Source organism: Apaloderma vittatum, unplaced genomic scaffold (genome assembly GCF_000703405.1).
Source record: "Apaloderma vittatum isolate BGI_N311 unplaced genomic scaffold, ASM70340v1 scaffold1868, whole genome shotgun sequence".
Taxonomy (NCBI): Eukaryota; Metazoa; Chordata; class Aves; order Trogoniformes; family Trogonidae; genus Apaloderma; species Apaloderma vittatum.
The window spans coordinates 184,282-206,372 of record NW_009730021.1 but is presented as its reverse complement, the minus strand read 5'-3'; the positions used below and the strand labels follow the sequence as shown (position 1 = coordinate 206,372).

General features: G+C 42.2%; 1 protein-coding gene across 1 annotated transcript in view; it reads right to left on the bottom strand.

Moving 5' to 3' along the window:
• Window positions 1-646: 646 nt before the first annotated feature.
• Window positions 647-22,091, bottom strand: part of LOC104277843 (semaphorin-5B-like) — a 79,856-nt gene continuing 58,411 nt past the window's right edge. The window contains exons 5-10 of the mRNA XM_009874617.1: window positions 15,576-15,674; window positions 14,550-14,763; window positions 11,801-12,086; window positions 6,764-6,899; window positions 3,021-3,228; window positions 647-858 (exon numbers count right to left, since the gene is read on the bottom strand). Of these exons, the coding sequence (XP_009872919.1) occupies window positions 647-858; window positions 3,021-3,228; window positions 6,764-6,899; window positions 11,801-12,086; window positions 14,550-14,763; window positions 15,576-15,674 (1,155 nt within the window). The remainder of the gene's footprint in view (window positions 859-3,020; window positions 3,229-6,763; window positions 6,900-11,800; window positions 12,087-14,549; window positions 14,764-15,575; window positions 15,675-22,091) is intronic.

Below are 22,091 nucleotides of genomic sequence, written 5' to 3'. Positions count from 1 at the left end.
CACTCTTTCACCCATTTAAGTGGAGGGATATAATTTGGATCCAAAAACCTTCTACAGACATTTCTGAGAAAACTGGTCTGAAGCGAGGGCTGACAATTAAAGTAAGTCTTTTTTCCTACTCCCTCTAAAAGGTGCAATCAAGGCATAGAATCTATCCAGGCATAAGAGGTGTCACACATAGTTGAGATGAGCTATTGGGCTCCAAAAGTAGTAACAAGCTGCCATGCAGCCCAGCCCTGCCTCATCAGATGTTTGAGGGGTGATCACTAGGATAAGCTGGGATAGGCTGGCTGCAACCCAAATTCAGAAACTTGCAGCCATAGTGCCATTAAGAACCATCAGTAGAACACACAGAGTTAATAAAAGCAACACTGAAATTTCAATTAAAAAAAAAAGTAAATATTGCAAACCCTTCCTTGGTAAACACAATTAATTTCTAATGAGTACTGATTAATATTTAGTAAAAAAAATATTGCTCACTCTCATTGCTCCAGTCATGAATCTATCTATCAGGAGAAGCACTTTCAACAGTGTTTTGTCTTGTACCGATGAAAAAAAGTCTTCCAACCCGAATGAGACTGGTATATGTTTCCCTGGTGCTTTTCTTTTTAACCTAAAGTGGAATATAACAGAGCTGTAAATTTGCTTACCCTTCTGTTCTGTACATGGAGCATCTCTCCAGAGGAATTTTTAGCACTCCATTATTTAAGCCCACAAACAGCGACCTGTCGCTGTGCAGGATTTGGAGACTCTTGATTGCTTCCCGTTGTCCGTCAGGGAGGATCTGCATTTCCTCTAAATAACAGCTCCTCAGGCTCCTGTTAGTGGTAGAAAGGGCCTTCAGGATGGTGCCATATTCTAACGGAACAAAAAACAAGGTAGAAGTAAATCTTGGAGGCACTGACTTAATTTCACACCTGCTTCAGGAGTGAAATACTAACGTCTTCTTTATACAATCGCTTTAAACCTAGTTCTGAGTTGCCTGCTGCCTGTGGTAAAGAGAGCTCCAGCTACACGTTCTCAGGCATTAAAGAAACTGTCTGTGAATGCTTTATAATGGAAACCCAGAAGGATGTAAACCATCTGGAGAGTGAGTACCTGGAAATATCTCCCAGTTGGAGCGCTGAGGCAGAAAAGAGTCTGGTCCTGTTAGCAGTGAGTTATACAGCAGGGTGACCCGAGACAGCAGGGATCATTTCTGGTGCCTCAAGTCCGTATTTCTTTTGGTTTATGGAGCAGATCAGTGGGGTTTGATGCCATGACAAATGACAACAGATGCAGCAGCACCGCTGGAAATGTCAGAGGCCTCCGTAATGACTGCATGGCTCATGGATCTGACTGATCCTCTTGCAGGGAGAAGCTGTCCTGCCAGCTTGACAAGGGGATGTTATGGCATAAGCAGTGCACACACAGAAACATGTATGTTTGTGTTCACGGTGCTCTTACCTAAACAATTTAAAGACCTGATAAACTGTGGGAGATTTATGCTGGGCAGAAGGGGGAAACCACACCATTTATCATTAAAATCCCAAAGAAGACTGTCAGCTCCAATTGTTACTGAAGATTTGTCCTTCTATCCCACTAACTCTGTCCTAGTGCCGAAGCTCAGCAATCTGCAGCAGCGGAATTGGTTGCATGCGAAACTTTGCTTTCACTTAGGAGGAACAACACTGAAAACAAGACTGAGACCCAAGTTTGGGCTCAGTTTGTCTCTGGACTGGGTTTGTGTTCAGGGCTGCCTCTGGGCAGGGCTGTCACTACTTCAGCATTTGAGTTGTTTAAAGGTTTCAGGTCCAGAAGAGCTTACTCTTCAGTCACCACTAACCAGGGTCAGAAAGCAAACACCAATAAGGAGGTGAGGTTATGGCAGTGGACTTTTCTACATAAATGGCTGTGAGGCAAAAAATATCCCAGCTTTCTCTCAGGCTTTGTAGCTAGTATTCCTCACTTCAAATATCAAGATATCAAAACGGCAGAATCATGTTGTATTTTCATTGAAGTATAATCTTTTCATAGTAATCAATGTCCATAGAGGCTCCCACAGTGGGAATGTTACTCGAACACAGGCAAGATGATCACTTTTGAAGTAAGTAGTGGTAAAAAGTTAGATAAATTATGGCACAGTCCTGGAAGGCAGTAACATGAGAATGAGGCAAAGACTCTGCATTCAGATGTGAGATTAAACTAACACTTATGGAGGCAATCCATCTTATTCTAAAGTCAGAGCTTTGCAATAGAGGATAACAACATTATACCCATGAGGCTGGCCATATGCTCTGATTAATTAAACTATTTAATTTAACCTCTATCATTAGTATGAATATGGGCTAAGAAAACCATTTATAACACTTCGTCCTTCTTCAGCATCTTTCATTTATCCAAGATATCTGTGCTTTTCAGAAGAGGCAATGTGTCCTGCTAATTAGAGGATGGCAGTAGAAATCAAGAGACTAAATCATATACTTAATTCTACCACTGGCTCACCATGCTACCACAAAAAAGCACTTGCCTCAGCTGCCCCATCTGCATTACATTTCAGTGCATGTCCATTCCCAAAAGCACAGGGAGTCATATACCAGGAGGCACGTGGAAGTGCAAAGAAAGACATAATTAAAATCTTGGGCAAGACTAGAGGTTAAGCTTTATTGTTGCTTCTTTAGAGATGAGTATGTCATAGTGCTGAGGCAACTTACGTGCACAAAAACACAGAGCATTTCAGCGATCTTTGCTCTTCTCCACTGTTATGTATTAGTTTGATTAGTTGAAACATGTTTTTATAAAAGGGAGAAAAAATATTGTTGTTTTTTAAACACCATGTAGATTTACAGTCTGTTCACTTGGGACTCTTTCTCAAGTCCTCCATCCTGTTTTTAATTTACTCAGGCAAACTAGCCTCCATGCAGCTTTCTGCCAAAATGATACTGAATGACAACTCTGTAATGACATCACGACTGGGCTCCCAGGGTTGCTTAGTGTATGAGTGAAGGGAACTTTCTTAAGCCCTCTTCTTAAGCTCTTACCTGTTCCAATATACATCACGTGGTAGAGAGTATCCTTCCCCTGAACAATATCAACCACCAGTTTGGAAAATCGAATGCTGTCCTGAGTCACGTATGGATCTATGGTCACCGGCTGTACGACATCATTCATCAGGAACAAGCGCTGGGCATCCTGTAGAACTCTCTCTGTCAGGTTCTCGTTAGGGCTGTTGTCACTCAGCGTCCCACACTAAACATGGAAGATTGAACTTCAGCATCTGCATTTTCTCCCCACTCCAGCAGCCCAAGACCAAACTGAAAGTCTTCTGGAAACCCATGCCCTGCTGATTTCCTGGGAAGGTGCATCTGTGTGAGGGTCACAGGATCAGGCCTCTAGCCTGATCACAGCTCCTTAGCCTAGCTTTGGCCTGTAGCCCACTCTTTGAAAATATTTCTCTCAGCTGGTCCGCTGACCAGGGATGTGTTGTTTCATTCCCTTGTGATATTCTGGAGCCAGCATGCCAGAAGGATAAAAGGCATTAACAAACTGAAGAGGAAAAGAAAGAATTAAAACTACCTGTAGAGAGATTTAAAGCTAGCAGTGGAGAGTAAGTTTTTGTGGTGATAAATCCTTGAAGCATTTCAAATAATCTTCAGCCTCTACCTGCCATCTCAGTCTGTATAACACGTAAAACTAGAGGTTAAAAAACCTCTAGTCTTGGTTTGCACCAAAGCACCCAAATCACCACACCGCTTTTCTCTTATGTGCTGCCTTCTGAACAAACCCCTCTGGTTTCGCCTGAAGTGAGGCAGGTTAGCTGTTAGTTGAACCCTCCTCACCCACAGCTCTTCTGTCTGCACAGCAAGTGGCAGATCAGCTTGTGTCCAGCCACCCCCCAGCACCAAAGGGTGCACTGCAGCAGGACTCAACGCCCTCGTCCATCAAGAATAGGGGGGAACAAAAGAGATCATCTTGTGTCTTTTAATCAACATCTTAAGTTCTACCAGGTGGATTGCACATTTTAAGGCCTGAGTTTCTATCTCACACTCATCTCTACAATTCAGCGTTTTCAAAAGTCATTCAAAAGCATTTTCAAAAAATCTCTGTGCAGTTTTGTGGTCTGTGGCAGTACCCAGGGCTGGATCTTCACTCTTCACCACAATGCCATGCACGGTGGTCAGAAGATTTATTACTCCAAAAGGCAGCTGAGTGACTGGTTACTTATCTTGCCCAAGGCCATGGGAGCCAGTGGTACAAAATAGTGCCAACTCCCACACTCAGTCCATGGACCACTTTGCTTTTCAATAAGTGAAGTTCACATCTGAGTGATTTCACTGGAAAAAAAACCCACAAATGTCTTTTTCTTCATCTTGGTTCCAGGTTTTTGGGCTTTCCTTGGAAGAGAAGCTAGTATATTGTGAATTAGGGTGTCAATTTACAGCACTCCAGCTACAGTGCACAAATGTCCCATGCGCACACTCTCAATATGCATCAAAGCAACTTTTATCAATGTGGCTGCCTTTCAGAGGTGCACCATGCAGAGCTTCTCTTAGCATGTGTTAAAATGAGTTGACAGGATTTTAGTTCACATTTATACAATAGATACAGATCCTAATGGCTGGTGTACTAAGTCCTACAGTATTTCTGAGCTTGTGTGTACTATGTAAAGAGGGTGATGATAATTACCACCATTTATCAATGTGGTCACTTTTCACCAACTTAAACGTCTTCCTGAGTAGCCCGACTAAGGAAACATCAGCGGGTTTTTGATGTGTCCTCAGATGGGTTTTAATGCCTTTTTTTCTTATTGCAATGTCTTTTTTAGTTCATGTCTCATCCCACATTCTAAAGAGCTTTTAGATGTCTCTCTTCTGCTGTATCCTATACTCCTTCTGGTTTACACTACTGTCTTGCTTTGGATGCTTTTCTCCCCACTCATTTTCCTTTCTAGAGCATTACTGAAGGAGGAATCCCAGTGACAGGAATGTCATTGTTGGTTTTGTTTTCTGTTCTCATCAAGTCACAGATAATCCCTTTGGTCTTCTGGCAGCCCACGTGCTGACACAGCATCCCTCTGGTTTGGCTTTATTTTGTTTTGTTCTAATTTCCTGATTATCTGTACTGTCCTGATCCTCTGTATCCTTCAGTATTTCTCCTTCCTCTGCAAGAAAAAAAAATCTGGCATGCTTCCCTCATCTTCCTTTGTGAACATTGAGGCAAAAAAATAATTTAATTTTTTTGCAATATCTGCCTCTTCTGTCACTAAATTACCCTTGTCATCTCCTAAAGGCCCTTCACTGACCTCTTGTTCCTCCTGTGCTTGAAGAACATCTTAATCTCTTCTTGCAATCTTCCTTTTGTCTGTCACATACCTCCTTTTCCTTTCCTTATTTTCCTCTGACCCTTTTCTTTCATCTTGCTGCGGCAATCTTTGCACTCCGCATTTTATCTGATACTTTTCACTACATGGAAATGCCTTCCAAAGTTTTTTCTATTCCTCTTGGGTTAGCCTAGCAAGCAACAGAAAGTCCTTGATTCTCAGTTAACCTCTGTTAAAAAAAAAACCACAAAAAGCCAAAACCAAAAAAAGAGAGTGAAAGCAAGCTTGGCCATGCCTGGCATGGCTGGGCCTTCAGCCAAGCTTTGTTTCTTGGGTTTCAGTGCACCGAGCTGAGGGGGTGACTGAGAGCCCCAAACTGTCTCACCTTGTACAGCAGAAGCCCTCACTCAGGTGTCATGAGGGAACTCAGGGGGAGCAATCAGGTTCCTTCCCTGCTTGCAGCGTGGACCTGCCTCCCATCTGCTCCTGCTGTGATTTCAGGCGACTGCAGAGTCCTCTTTGGAAGGTCCCTGACATCACCATCTTGAAGGCAGATGGCATTTGCAGGCAGCCTCAGCACTGTTGCCATAATAAAGGAGAGCCAGATTCACACGGTCAGTCTGAGAGGATTCACCATGGGGAACCTAGAACAGGAAGACAAGTCCATCCTTCCTAGGATTCCCCAGGTGGGAAGGGACTGAGCTGTGAAATGGGCTCATGCTTCAGAAGACTCAGGATTTCTGGGACTGCCACACGCATACTCTGCACCACACTGACTGAGTCTGGGCAAAAAATGACTGAAGCTGTTCTATAATTTTCACACTGGCCTTAACTGATTATCCTGAAAAGACGCTTACTCATAGACGCAAAGATTTTTAAGGCGACAAGGAACCACTGTGACCATCCTCATGTATCCTCTTCCACCAGTTACTGCTGCAGCAGGCCCATAACTGCTGGGAGAGTTACTGTGTCTTGGAAAGACACAAATCCTGCACTGACACCTTAGGAGTCCTATCAAGTGATGGAAAATTCATCACATCCTTACACAGTCACAGTGGTTAATTACCTTTCTTGTTTAAAAATATAGGTTGTGTCTATTCCAGTTTGACTTTTTCCAGTTTCAGCTTTCAATTCTTCCCACTTTGGTGGCGACTTGTCCCCTCTTAAGGGTCACATTCTCAGAGTCCATGTGTCAGTGAAGAGCATAACAGAGCTTTAAATTATTCATTATTATAAAAAATCTGAACATTCTTATTATTGGTAAAACCGTTCAATTTTTGCCATGAATCCCATGGTCTCAATAGCACATGGCAAGGAGTTCCACAGAATAAAACCCTCATAAATGTGGAGAAATACAATTTATCTGCACCATGGGTCTATGTGGAAAAATGAGTTCCACACAAATCAACCCACTGGAGTCACTGAAAGTAAAAGGGACTGGAATAAACTGAAGGGCAGCAGTACCTGGAAATTAGGAATGGGGTTTAACGTTGGCAGCCAGGCTGATCTTGGGTTTTCTTGGTAACGGAAAGGACCATTAAATGCCTGAGTAATGGCACTAAGGTTGAAGGCACACACTGCTGAGGCAGCTATGCTGTTTCTGGAAAAGATGAGAAAAAAAAAATCAATTTAATCATTAGAACATTGACATTTTCATCATAACAGACATCAAACTCCACTCAAATAAAATACACGTAAATTGGTAGGTAGATGTACAGTGATACCAGTCTCACAGGGAGTAAAAATAAATTAAAAAATTGTAAAATGCAGATGGCTTGCATGACAATTTTGAGAATGAATTTTTAGCTTGGTTTTAAAATGTCTGTGATTTACGGGCTGTGGAAACAGTTCTGACAAGAAAGGTGAATACAGTTTAATTTGCATGGATTATTTGTGTCTGGTTTTATTTTAATATTTTTAACAACCCATCTATATTTATTGATTACAAACAACCTAATTTCCAATCTCTTGGTGTTTCTCAAGGTGAAATTCTGTTTCTACAAGCTCCTGAAATTTCAGCTATAAACTATATCCCCTAATTTCATATATATACATAAAAAATACAGACATGTATGCACACACACACATGCAGGGGAAGGGAAAGGGTGACAATTGAAACCAGGCTGGTTGTTACAGCAGCTCAGCATGCAAGAAGGTCTTGGTAATACTAAAAGCCTCTGTTTTCAGTGATCACAGCTCACTTTGTGTTCCCAGCTGGGAACAGCATCGCTCTCGGGCAGACTGTTCACCACGCACGCAGCAGCCAGGGGAGGCACGGCTGGGGAGATGCCACTGTAGGAAGGACTCTTTGGAAGGGAATTGTTTTAGGGATGCTCTGCTGCCCAGACAGACTTGCACACAGATCAGCTGGCCTATGCTGTCCCATTTCAGTCATGGAGGACCCATTTCTGCCAGGTCCTGAGCAGGCTCAGCTCCTTTTGCCTCAAGAGGGTTGGAGGATGCTTCCCAGATGGTGCGGGCACCTCAGGAACACTGGCCCAAAGCAGGACATTTGCTAAGTGGTAACCTGAAATTCCAACCTCCTCCCAGCTCTCCTCTTTCCCCACTTTTTTTTTTTTTAATGGAAAAGAGGAACACATAAAGAAAAAGATAGCAGAACAAAACTAAAAATAGGGCTAGCACAAGAGACTAAGTCATCATGGTGCCTCTTAAATTACCCAAGCCCTGCTATATGTATCTTTCTGCTAATTAAAGCCATTTGAATTCTCTGAAAAGAATACTCTTTTTTTTTTTACTAAACCAAAAGTTACACTTTCTTACACACATACAAAAAAAAAGGAAAAAATAAAGCCTTGTTCCACAATCCCAGGCTAGAAAGCAGAAGAACAGTTTCTTTCACGGCGTATTTCTTCCAAGCAATACAACATTAGGAAGAACTTTGTGCTTTGCCTTTCTATTCTCTGCTCCTGCCCCTGCCCCTTCCATCCCCAGAGTGATGGAGTAGCTCACTTTGAACATGTCAAAGCAACGCCGGGCGAACCTTTCTCCACTTTTGTCTGAGCACCGCTGACGCAGTGCATGCTCACAGACAGCAGCTCTTAAGACAAAGCTAATGATGGATGACAAGTAAATGCCTTGAGGCACACAAAGGAAAAAAAAAAAGAGAACGAGAAAGAAAATGAAAAAGGAAAGGAAACAATAAAACCCCACTAGTCTAACAAAAATACTTTTTTAAAAATAAGATACTTTTAGAACCCTGGTAAGGACTCCACAATTCAGCTCTTTACCTTTGCTAGGGAGGAGAAAGGAAAGAGGTCTTCCATTAAATCTATCCCGTTTTCCTTTCCATCTGTGGCCTGGCATACTTCCTGTTCCTCCCTACGAAAACTTTGATCCCAGTGTCAAGTTAGTGACATCAACTTGTGCAGCTGGCCCCTGTGTTGTCCTGGTGTGGGCTGCAACCTCCTTTATTCCCACCTCCTACCTCCTGTGATTAAATCGGTGGTTTAGAGAACCAGTAAGTTCAAGGAGGTTTCAACATTGTCTCTATTACCTCCCAGAAAAAAACTTAATAAAAACAACTTAAATATTTCATCAGCAGCTTCCCCAAAAAGTTCACTTTCCCATTGATTCAGCTAGGTATAACACAGTGTGAAGTAATAAATCTATATGGGGGTGTTACCACAACCACTAATACTGCTTTGTTATAAAATGACCCTAAATGCATTAAACATGAACCTTCTAAAATAAAAACACCTTTAAAGAAAAAAAAATCATAGTTTTGTGAGGTATTAGTATTTTATTATAAAGAAATTTGGACTGGAGCATACATCAACCCTCTTTGGTATGCAGAGCTCATGCAGCATGATATAAGTCCCAGTGGAAGAATAATTACCATTATTTCTCTAGTCGGATGACAAATTGGAACATTTTCTCTCTGAACTCTCAAAAGAACATCATGTTGTAGACCCAAAATGCTACTTGATCTAACTTCAGCTATTATCAATAACTCATTTCTTTAACTACACACGTTATGCATTATATTGTCTTCAGAAGATACAAGAGAGAACATACACTCATAATGTATGAAGAGTGACTAAAGTGTAACTCAAAGGAGACGGGCAACACTCATCAGGTCTCATGTTAAACCTGGGAGACAGACACGGGGAGAAAACTGTTTTAACCTCAGCTAGCCTATGTCTCCCTGATTATAGTCCCCAAACAATACCAATTTGATAAATATTAATAATTTTCTCATTTGATAAATATAATGCAGTTATTAATAATTTTATCATTAATAATTTTCTTCTTCTGTTCTTATCTGACTGAGTGACAAATAGATAGAAAAAACATTATCACTATGAGCACAGAAGTCCACCCAAAGCAGTAACTAGGTTTCCTTTTAATGTTCAGGAAGTTTGGCTACCAGAAGCATAGAATGGTTTGGGTTGGAAGTGACCCTAAAGACCATCTACTTCCAACCCCCCTGGCATGGGCAGGGACACCACACTAGACCAGGTTGCTCAAAGCCCCGTCCAATCTCGCCTTGAACACTTCCAAGGAGGGGACTTCCACAGTTTCTCTGGGCAACCTGTTTGAGGATCTCCCCACCCTCATAGAAAAGAATTTCTTCCTTCTATCTAATTTAAATCTATTTGCAGTTTGAAACTGTTACATCTCATCCTATGATGACATTCCCTGATAAAGAGTCCCTCCCCAGCTTTCCCGTAGCCCCTTCAGGTACCGGAAGGCCGCTATAAGGTCTCTCAGAGCCTTCTCTTCTCCAGGCTGTCCTCGCAGGGCAGGTGCTCCAGCCCCCGATCGCCTTCATGGCCCTCCTCTGGACTCGTTCCAACAGGTTCATGGTTTTTTTACATTGGGGCCACCGAGCTAACCACAGTACTGTAGGTGGGGTCTCACGAGAGCAGAGCAGAGGGGCAGAATCACCTCCCTTGACCTGCTGGCCATCCTTCTTTTGATGCAGCCCAGGATGCGACTGGCTTTCTGGGCTGCGAGTGCATATTGCCAGCCTATGTTCAGTTTTTCATCCACCAACATCCATACTTCCCACACGTGTCGCCCAGCACTGCACTCTCAATCCTCTTGTCGTCCAGCCTGTATCTGTGCTCCTCTCAATCCCAGGACAGATTTTCCCCAAAGTCCACAATCAAGGTGCAGTGCTCAACCATGTTTTGTTTTTTTCTAGTTACTCCTCCACTGGCTCACTTTTGGCTGCTGTTGGCAATGGTAGCGCAGAAACAAAACACGGAAGATGGACGAGGGTGGCCAAACGCTTCTTGGCATTTACAGAGCAAGAATAAAATCTGGTCTCTGTTGAAACCCATAGTGAAGTTCCCAACAGTGCTTTAGGTTCTGGGACTGATGCTTTGTGATTTCAAGGGCTGAAGTTCAAGCCCTCTCATGTCAGCAAGTCACACGTTAAAACAGGAAGGCCTGTATTTCAGTGGGGCTTCATTTCTTTGGTTTGCTACAGGCTTCTTGGGACCAGACCCTTATCCATATTGAACAGGAATCCATTGCACACAAAAATCCTAAAGAAGTTGGCAACCCAGCATGAGGAGTGTTTTTTGCACGGAGTAACTAACTCAAATTTTCATTTTCTAGTTTACACATCAGGAAAATACCCCCCTGGAGAACATTTATTATTGAAACTCAATACCATGCAGACTGGTTATAGCTTGAAACTTATCATCCTAGCCTTGGGCTTCAGAGAAGAAGTTATTTGAGTTTTCCTGACTTAAAAATATACATTATGAGTTTTTTAATATATTTTTTAATTAACTCCTCTTCTCCTTTCTGCTTTCATAGCTACGCTAAATCATTTCAATTACAAGTTTTTTCAATATCAAGCCAAGAAGAGGTGATTATTAAGTTTCAGAAATCATGCCTTCCCCTCAGAGTTCCAATGCTGCTTTTGATTTGTGGACCTGAAACAGTCTGTAGCAGAGGTACAGTCTCCCTTTGGAAACGTCAAGTGCTGTGTAGCCCGTGTGACATCGCTTCTATAAAGTGTTGTTCAACAGCAATTTATGTTGATTTCAGTCTAGGCTGTTGTGATCCCATCTGTCTCATTCTCCTTCTTCTGGTCTTTCTCTCCCAAGCACATGTACCATGGGCCAGCTCAATGTTCACACAACTGTGCCAGCTTGTTCATGCAGTTAGCCCAGCTGAAAATTAATTACGTTTTTCTGTTGGGTCATTTTTAGACCAGTTCTCTGATCTATACAAGTAGCATTGCCTCTACAAAATGTCAGAAGTCTGTCACAGCCCAGGTTTATATCAAATTAAGTTACCCTAGAACTGCACAGTCACCTTTTGTGGACTCCAGGAATCTATGAACCATGGATTAAAAACATTGTCCTAAAGGCTCTGTTGCTATGATGGATAACACAGAGCTATCCCTTCACGTCAACCAAAGATCTTTTAAAAATGATTGCTCAGACCATCTAAGAAATCAGGATATTGTCAGTCTCAAACTGCTGGGGATAGAAGAGGGGCAGTAAAACCAGTGTGACTTACACATTAGTAGTGAAGACACCATAGATCAGATCTTGCTCAGGAAGGTAGAAGGTGCTTTGCAATTCATTATAATAGAAAGGGATTTCTCCAGCACGGGAGCAGTTCAGCCTGGCCTTCATGAAAGTCGTCCAAGTGTCCTCCAGCAAAAATCTCCCTCCAATATCATTTTTGCAAACCCTTGCCACACGAGAATACACTGTCTTCCCACAGTCATGCTCTACTGCATTCTCGCGGAAGAAGAAGTAGGTGAATAAACCGATGTCATAGGCAGCAATAAAGTTAGGCTCTGAAAAACAAACATTTGAAGAGATTTATACAGGTCAGAAATCAATCTGTGCTCACCGACTCGCTCAATGCATTGCGGTGCCAGCTCCTTTTATTCAGGCTGTCAAAGCTGGGACCACAGGGAGTTTGGAGTCAGCACAGGACATAGAAACAGTAGATGGGAATAACGATATATTGGGATACAGCTCTAGTTCCACTTTTCAGATCTTGGAAAGACCTCCATTGTTTTCCCACTTTATTGGCAAAGCTGCTACTAATTTCAGTGAAAGCAGAGTTCAACACTTTGCATATGCATGACTGCTCTCTGTACCTACACTCATTTTACAACATAGAGCCTTCCCATGGGGTTCCTTCACCTATTCGCTTCTGAAGTGCACCTTATGATGTGCTAAATATGCTGCGTGCATCCGCCCAATTCCCCAGACTGCTGCAATGAAACATTCAACCTCCTCTCCCAGTGCACTCACATCTGGCTTTTATCAAGAAGCCTTTCCAGTTCCTAGGCAGAAAAGATTATCTCATGTCCGTAAAACAAAACCATGCCACAGACTGACAGTATTGAAGCAAGCTTGCCTTCATTCTTTTTCTCCTGGAATTATTATTATTTTCACAAGAACTGCAAAGAGCCTGGAACTGGTTTTGTAGTGAATATTTTAACTGGGTATTTAACAAGGTATTAAAGTGCATGGTCTTTTATCCTAACGGCTTCTTTGGCAAAAGGAAAAGATGGGAATAATATTTGACTAAACAAAAAAAACCCACTATTGGTTTTATAGGGTGCTTTTATAATGTTCATTTCTGAGTAACGTTCAAAGGAAGAAGAATAATGCAAGTACAGAATTCCTTTAATGCTGCAGCCCAGGAGTGAAAGGAGAACAGAGTGATGGCGGAGAGAGACGAAGGCAGGCTGATGCTGCTGCAAGGCAGGTTTGGGAGGGAACTGCAAAGCACCTCCTGTCAAACTTTCTTCTTCAAACAGTGAACCTTAAAGGGACCTTTGTGATCACCAATCCAAGGTTCTGTCTAACATGAACCAGAGAATTTCACCCTGTAATTCCACCACTGGATCCTGCAACTAACAGGTGAATTAGACCACATCTTTCAAAGGAGATCTGATCTTACTGGACAATGCCACACAGGTGTATATCCATCACTTTCCTTGGTGACTTGTCTGAATGACTAAAGACTGCCCCAGCTGGAACCTGTACTTCTTTTTCTATTTGACATTATTTGGTTTCAGCTTCCAATCGCAGGTTCTTGTCATGACTTGTCTGCCAGATTAAAGAACTTTATCCTGCCAGAAATCTTCTCTTGATGTAAGCAATTCCATATCATGAACAAAACACTTTTTATCTCCTTTTCAGAAAGATAAATAAATCGAGCGCCTTAAGTTTCTCACTGTGAGGCAGGCTTTCCAAGCTTCAAATCACTCCATGGCTCTTTTCTGAATCACCTTCAAGTTTTCTGTTTCTTAATGAAAAGTGGCCAGAACAGGATGAAATTACTCCAATGTCACCAATGCTGTGCAAGGTTATAAATCCAAGAGTCATATTAGTCTTTCCAATCACAACATAGAAACTCAGTTTCTGTTTGTCCTTCCTTAAACTCCCCTGTTGCAGTGTGGCTTCCTTCTGAATTCTTTATTCATGTACAGACAAGAGGCACATATTTCTAACGAGTGTATACGGGTTATGCTCCTTCTTGATTCTAATTCAGTCTCATTATGCTCTAGAGAGCACACAGTCCCACTGCTCGTATCTTTTATTGAAAGGTCCTGAAATCCACTAAAAAGATTCTGAGTATCTTGTGAACTTACCTGGGTCAAAAGAGAGATGGGGAACACTGGGATCTCCATCACTACAGTCTGCTCAGACAAGAAGTGCTTTGCCCCAGTCAGAAGGTGTGGACTGACTCCAGGAATTACTGGTTGAAACTCTAGAGCTTGCTTGATGCAGGGTATTATCACTACAGGGTAACAGCTGCTTTTAATAACTGTAAATCCACAACAGCATGGGTTCACATAGAACATAACGTGCTGTGAAATTTCTCATTTTGAGACTGATCTTGCACCGAAACCAACCATCTTCAGCTGAGTCAGTGGAAGTTGAGGGTACTTAACACTGTGCAGAACTGGGTCAACAATATGATGCTTTAAGTTGGTTTTGATCCTCAGATCTTTTGAGTGGTGTTCTTGTTAAAATTACGTATTTTGTCATCTCACAAGACAGAGACACATACACATGTTAAGTAGCATGTAAGGCTCACTTTCTGTATTCTAAATCAACTTCTTTGAAGTACTTCCAGGCTACTTTTAAAGGTATTCTAAGCTGCATCGATTATTGCACCAGAAGTCCTTCCCCATCGTAACTCTGAATCTCAGTATGAAAACAGAGGGAAAGATTTACAAGCCCATCAAGTTGACTTTAATACACCTCTTGCTTAGATACGACCCACATGACTTTACCATTGAGCCATTTGGAGTTGTACTGTGCCGTCCTAAGCGGGGGAACATTTCCAAGGCTGCGGTAAATAGCAGGATCCCGCCCAGAGAAATCAATTACAGTTGCAGCATAGAGTTCTCCTCGTGATGTAATCACAGCTGTCGAGTTATGCCGAGGGTCGTACGGGCACCGAGCCACTCCATTAATTTTGTCAATGACTTTGCTAAGATTTCCTACCTGTGTTTAAAAGGAGAGAGGAGAGAATTTAAAGAGCATCTGGCTTTCTTATCGGTATAGAAAATTCCATTTGCCCACAAGTACCTACAAGCAAATCCCTGATTTTTTTAAAACCCAGGCAGCTATAAGAATGTAACAGCAGTGATGACTACAAATTGATCTTTACATCCACCATTTGCCAATGTTATAAGAATGTAATGTCAGCAATGACTGTAAAATGATCTTTACATCTCTTGTTTGCCAACGTAAGATATTGTGTCCAAGGTTCACAGATCCTGTTGCTTTGTAAGAAAGGTAATTTCCCATCCAATAAAGATTGGAGACCCCAACCCACTTGGTGCAATCAGGTGCTCTTGCTACTAGAACAGGTTTTAAATCTTCCATGGACACCTCCTGACTACAATACTGGTATTAAAAACTATAAAAATAAACATTCCTCTGGGCCTGCTTCTGCCTCCCTTGATGCCAAAGGGAGTTTTGCCATTTATTTTAAGGAAACGTTTGAGTATTCAGCTGCATTCACAGCCACCCTTCTCTATATTTCCCATTTTCAGCACTGTATCCAAGGTTTACATGAGCAGCACTTTGTCCAGGACCAGCTCACCTATAACATGCATTTTTTGCTCCCCACCTGCAGATTCACCCACTGCCCTGAAGCAGCCCAAAGGGACCCAAAGAAGAAAACCAAAATAATCTCAGATCAGCTACATTTGGAACACATTCTCTGCAGCCATGATGCCCTGTCAAATGACTGGCCTTTCCCAGAGCATGTACCCAGCCCCCTCCATCACTGTAAAAGAGGCAAAACAGACCTGTCGACTGGAACACACCGGTGAAAAGGCATTGGTACCACAGGTAAAAACCTTCTTGCCATAAACAATCAACACTCGGACATAGTTCTGGCACTCTTCCTATAGAGGCACAAGACAGAGACAAAAGATTTTTGAAAAGGAGACAGTGGGATTACTTCTTACATTAAAAAAAATTACCTCTATTGCAGCTGGAATACACCTTCCTTAGTTCTAATTCAGACCGTGGTTTGTTGCATCAAGCAGTGCACAGCCGCAGGGAGCAAGTGGTCCGAGTAAGCAAGTTCAATTTGCTGGTTATTTCTCTAATCATAGCACTGCACAGTCCCTGGATAGGATGTTATCCATCAGACCAGCTCTGTATTAACTACCTAAGTGTCTCTTCCTGTCTCTGCTGAGATTTGAGGAGGAATCCTCCGTCTTTTCATGATGATACTTCTGATCTATTTTTCCCAGTAATGCTGCAGCTCTGAAAACATTACCCAGACACAAACTCCAGTGAAGGACAGTGGGTTTGTCTGCACTACAATTCATACCAGTGCCAGCAAGGAATTTCTCTTTAATAGACCAGGCTGGTCAGGAGAATCTCGTGTGTGAACAGGCTGTTACTTCCTGCCTCCCACAAGGATTGTGTGCTCACGATTTTCCATAGCAGAAGTTGCTTCTCTTTCAAGCCAGGCCAGCAAAAAATCACAAATCCCCTCTTCTCACCACTTGGTGAAATAACAGAGAAGTCCCCGCACAAGTCAGTCCCCAAAGGTGTGGGGCTGCTATCACCTCATACTGAGGTAGGGATGGCAGCATAAGGCTGCAGTTAGCTTTTTTTTTTGAAAATCTTCTTCATGTTGTTCTGGAGAGCCACAGACTCTTTTTCTCCTCACAGCCTCCAACTGTTCTGTTGACTGCAGAACAGTCCAACCGAGCATCTCCAGGGAGTTAAGCAGTGGCAGAGGAAGAGGCCACATAAGGCAAGGGCTTTCTGACAGTACACGCATGAAAAGGGAGGTATGAGACCACAATAGGCAGTGCTAGTAGCGAGATGCCAGCCCCCAAACTTATTTAAACAGCCGGGCTGAGAGCTGTACAGCAAGCCTGGCACCGGCCTGCCTGCCTTGGGCTCTGCGGCCACCTCAGAGGAAAGGACACGAGCAATGGCTAATGACTGGCACCCACAGGGCTCCAAGTCAAGGAAGTCTGTTATATTCTACTGTAAATAGAAAAGGAAACTTGTTAAAAAATAACAACCTCAGCTGGGTTATCCTGGCTGCTTTGTTTTTCTCCCTCCAATAGATCATAATTTGCCACTAAGCTGAGCCTACAGCTGCAGACACCGCTCCTCCTCCTGTGAGCAGCCACCGCTCTGCGAGCCTCCTTGTCTCACAGCGCTCCATGCTGTTGATCATTTCCCTGAAGACTTCATTTGCAAGACTCAGCAGTGTAAAAACACTCCCTATCATCTGGAGAGGAAGAGACTTGTTTAGCTGGATTATTTGCTATCTCCTTTCATTTGCTGTAAGGAAATCAACTCGCTGAAGGATGATATTTATCAGAAATCCACCAGCGTTAGCCACAGACGAGTGACTGCACAGGCATGACATGAAGCTTGCTTTTAAGTGCAGAAGATGACAGGGACTGCACTCCAGAGCCAGCCCAGGAGCATTCGCCCACCCCGGGCAGAGGCTACACAGAGCTGGTGCTGCCAGTCTTGAGTCTCAGCAGGGGTATTGGGGATCAGATACATAATGTCTGGCACCCCAAAATGACAGCTTAAATTCATAGCTGGGTCAATTCAGCACTTCTTATTTCAGAAGTAGATCGGCCATGGTGACTGTGCATCAATCTATCAACTAGGACGTTAAGAAGCCCCATCCCTCCTGCTGTGTGTTGAGAATAGAAGTCTCATCACTTCCTTCAACAACACGAAGGGCTTCCCAGCCTCTTTGTCCTCTCCTGTCACTACTACATGGTGCTGTGAACCCTGTTAGTTATTCCCTGCCCTAGAGCTGTCTGCATTTCATGAGCGGGTTAAGTAATTCCTCTTTCTGTAGAGCAGTTATTCACCTCCAAATAATATTGGGATGGCTATATATTTAACTGCAAAGTATTAGAAAATCTTGAGGGGATGCTATATAAAAAGGTGTGGGTTCCTCTTCCAACAGGACTTTGTTTTCAGAATGCAAATGCTTTGTCAGCTCTGTATCCAAATTTCACAAAATAAGGGAGTATCCATCACTCCCCCTCCACTTCTACCATTCTCTACCTTGGACAGAGACTGAGCACAGATTTTGACCTAAACCGGCTAATGCCATTTATGACACTGGACCTTCTCCTGCCTAGGTACTCCAATAAATTCCTAATTAAAACCCCGCCCTGCAGAAATCTAAAATTCTAATTTGCAGAATTCTCTTTTTTGCACAGAGCTATGTTACCAATTTAAAAACTTAAATTTCTATAAATTTCTGTCCAGCTGAGAAGATAGCACACAAAAAAAGCATTTATCTGCAAGGTCATATGCTGGATGGTCTTCTGGTGTCTACGAGCAGTGATGCATCTGTTACACACTTTATTCCAAGGCACAGTAGCCTAGCTTTGGTAAGGATGCTGGAAGCTGGTAAAATGTTGTGTTATTTTAACCTAAATAAGCACAGTTTTATTTGTACCCCTTCAACCCAAAGCAGAAGTTATTTACTGAAACAGGAGAAACCATACTGAGCAAATACATCTGCTCTGCCTGAATCTGCACCAGAATATTTAATCTGTGACTTCCAGCCCATTCCCAACTGCAGTAGCCAAGAGCAAAAGAGCACAGTCGGTGCTCAGTGGAGGAGGTGTTAAGAGTGGAAACACTTGACAGTTGATACTTTTGAGGGAACTGGATGCAGCTAGCCCACAAAGTATTTCATTGGCTGTAAGAGGCAGAAACTGAGGTGACTAGTGGATGTTTTCTACTCTGCTTAAATAATGCTGCTGCTAGGTGTGTGGCCATATCCAGCCATAGTTGTTCCTATGAAATAAATAAGTTGGTGTTTTTCCCGGACCAGCCTTACTGAGGATGGTAACCATGCTCCATGCTCCTGGAGGAAGGGCAACGATGACATGCACATTTCATACACTGGTCTCAAAGCAATTTGTACAGCTTAAAGTAACGTTCTGAAACAGATGTACGTTATCTGCCTTGTTCTCTCAGTTGGGTGAATCAAAACATGGGGATGCCAAAGGACTTGCCATGGTGACACACCGAGTCAGAGGAGATCCTGAAGGACAGCCACAAAATTCCAACTACCAGATCAACCTCTTTCAGCCTGCCTGGCCCAAAGAGCAGTACTGTGCTCATCTCCTATTTCTTATTGCTGTACTCACTACCAGTCATGTCAGTCTACGTAAAACCTCCAACAAAAGCAAAGAAGAAACCAAAGAACTTAAATGCTCCAGCTTGCAGGATTTTTCTCAAGACACTGTCAGTGAGATTTACATTAGATCCTCTTTCTACTCCATTCTCAAAATAACTAGCAAGGAACAGCCTCTTCTCTGTGTTCTTTAAACCAGCCTGGATTTGCTCTGAAAAGTCATTCAACAGGCTTCTCTCTGCAACAATTCGTAGCTGAGGCAACCAGTTAGTAAAATGATCTCACAAACCCCTACAGAAAATAGGAGCTATTTAATTCAGTTCCTTCCATGTGGCTGGAAAACTCTAGGCGTGCAGGTGGCAAAATTCAGACAGGCTTTAATATAGCCAGAAAAATTGGCAAGCTTGAACCCAGCTCTGTCCAGACAAGACAATATTTGGATTCTGCTTCACATTATGGAGCAGACAGTTAAATCTGTGTGTGATCAGTCTGCAAATCTCATCACCAGAAGATATTAGTCGGATCAAGAGATTAAGGACTTAAATAAAGGGGGAAGACTGGATATTTATACGGTTAATGAGAATAACCCAGTTATATTAGTTGAGATTATTATTAAATATATGGCAGATTTGATAAAAACCTGTGGCTCACTGCCAGAGCATGAAGCAATCTCAGATTTTCATATGAATTGCCTTTTACCTACTTTGGGGTTCTTGCTCCTTCCTCAAAATTACCTGGTACTTTATTTTTGAGATAAAGCCTTAAATTGAGCAGGTGTCACTTTTCTCCAGTCTAATGATCCTTGTTTTCCTAGAAAGGTAGAGCACATGACTCCTCATGCCCAACCTCACAGGGCACAGGGTCCCACTGTCACTAAGAGAGAAAACTTCACTGAAGCTTCTCCCACTTCCGTCAATTTAAGCCTTCCTTCATTTACTTATTTTTTTTTCCCCAGCATTTAGATTTCAGTGTGTTTGTCTGTGAATGGTGTAGTATTCACAACTGTGGACAGGACCAGGCCTCTTTCTAGCTCATAATGATGTCAGGCTGCTTTGAAAGCACATTTCAAACCTGAGAACCAAGACTGGTGCCCTGTTAGTCCCTTCATTCCTGTGGACAGATCGGTAGATGGAAGGGCTGAACTCCTGATGGCTTCAGTTTGGAGTAAAATTCAAAAAGACATTTTCAGGATGCTGCAAATAAGATGGCTGTAGGTGCTTCCTGAGTTGTTTCTTATGTCATCTCTGAACACTGGAGTTCTGAAATGCTGTAAGCCCTTAATCTCACTGTACAGATGTATTTTTCTTTGAAAGCATAACCAACCATATATAGGCACTACTCTCACTGGCCTTTTACTTTGAATAAATCACTCAAACCCTGTTAGAGATATTTTTGATTTTTTTTTAGACTAGCACTATTTCATCACTTACTGATAAATTTTAATCCTAGATTAAAAACAATAGCTTAATGCTACATGAGAAAACAGCTGTTTCAGATGGTCTGCTGTGCTCAGTAAAGAAACACACACTCCTGGAGTACAACCTGGAGTTCAGAGAATCAGCCAGCATAACTCCACGTTACCCTTTCAACAGCATTTTAAAGTGCAGCAAGCATTTAATTTATCTGTTGCAGTTCATCCCAATTTGTTAAAAAATAATCAAGACCTAACATGTTCTCAAGCACCGTTATTAACACACTTTCAGATACCTGTATTTATTTCTTTGGACAAACAGTTCTATTAATCAGTTCAAGCCAATGCCCTGACCAAGCTGTCTTTCTCCTTTGAGTGCAATAGATAGCAAAGAGAATTGTTAATGATTTTTCCAGCCAAGTTTTCTTTAATGGACTTCAAATCAAATTTGGGGGCTGATTCTGCATTGATAGCTCAGCAAAAGTACTAGGAATGTAGGTTCAGATCTCTAAGTTACAAAGTGGGAAAAAATATCTGTCTCCCAGTTACTTCAACTAGCCTGGGGACTTATATGGTACCTGATCTACCTGGATGCCTGTTACCTGTGACTTGAGATTCCCAGTTCCACTAGATAACTGGAGGGCACGTCCTCTGTGCGGCTCATCACCACTTGAAGGCCTCTTAACAGCGGATTCCTTCATTAGATCAGCAATTTCTGCACCAAACCCACTTAGTCATGCTGAAGCCTTGGGTTAGGATTTCCCTGTAACCTTGTGTGAATCATAAGACCCCTCCAGGATCAGGACAAGAAAAAGAAGAAAGTATACTGGCAGTATGGTGGAATAAGCAGTAGCTGGATGCCTATCAGACATTTCTCTTGGATTTTTCTTGATCCAGAAGTGTTATTAGTGCATCACCTTTCTCCTGGATGGAACCTAAGAGGTGCCCTTTTCACTGCCATTTTTCACAAATGGTTCCTTTTCGCAGTTTGAAATTATATTGTGCTGCTTTTGGAAAGTTAACAAATAATTCTGTGCTTAACAAGACCAAAGTACTCATGTTTAGAAAGCCACAACTTTCCACATCAGGCAAAACTCCTTAGATGTGGTAGATGTGGACTGTTATGCAGAGAGAAATCAATTATGAACTAGAGGCTGAGCAACTCCTAATGAAATTAATACACCTCCTCCCCTTCTGCTCTATCCATCACTCATTTTAAGGACAACCTCCAGGTGATTTCATTTGGAAGACAGAAAGAAAGGCAGCATGTATTGGGTCAGCATAACACTGACTTTGTTCTCCGCATTGCCTCTCAGTAATGTGGATGTTTTCCAGGGGACAATTTTAAGGTGCTGATCATGATACATTTTATGAATGCTGCAAAAATAAGAATGATTACTTGCAGAAGCCAGCGTGGATCCCCAGACACATGGCAAGTAAAGCATGTACAATTCTTTGAGGAAATCACAAGGCTCAGTTGATAAAAAAAACATAAATGAAAGAGACTTTCGTGAGGTGTTTGTTTTAATACCACATATGTAGAGGAGAGTTAATTTTAAAATCAGATTCAAGTATTTATACATTCATGGATTAACACCTGATAAATTACTGAGCTTAAAAAAAGTCCTCAGGGTGAAATCATTCATAAACTTGCTATTCTAGCAGGGCCCCAGATGGGGTGGTGTTAGCCCAGTACCAATATATTTTTTAACAGACGTTTGTGGATAACCCAATAATTAAAGAAACGGTAATTACCAGTGA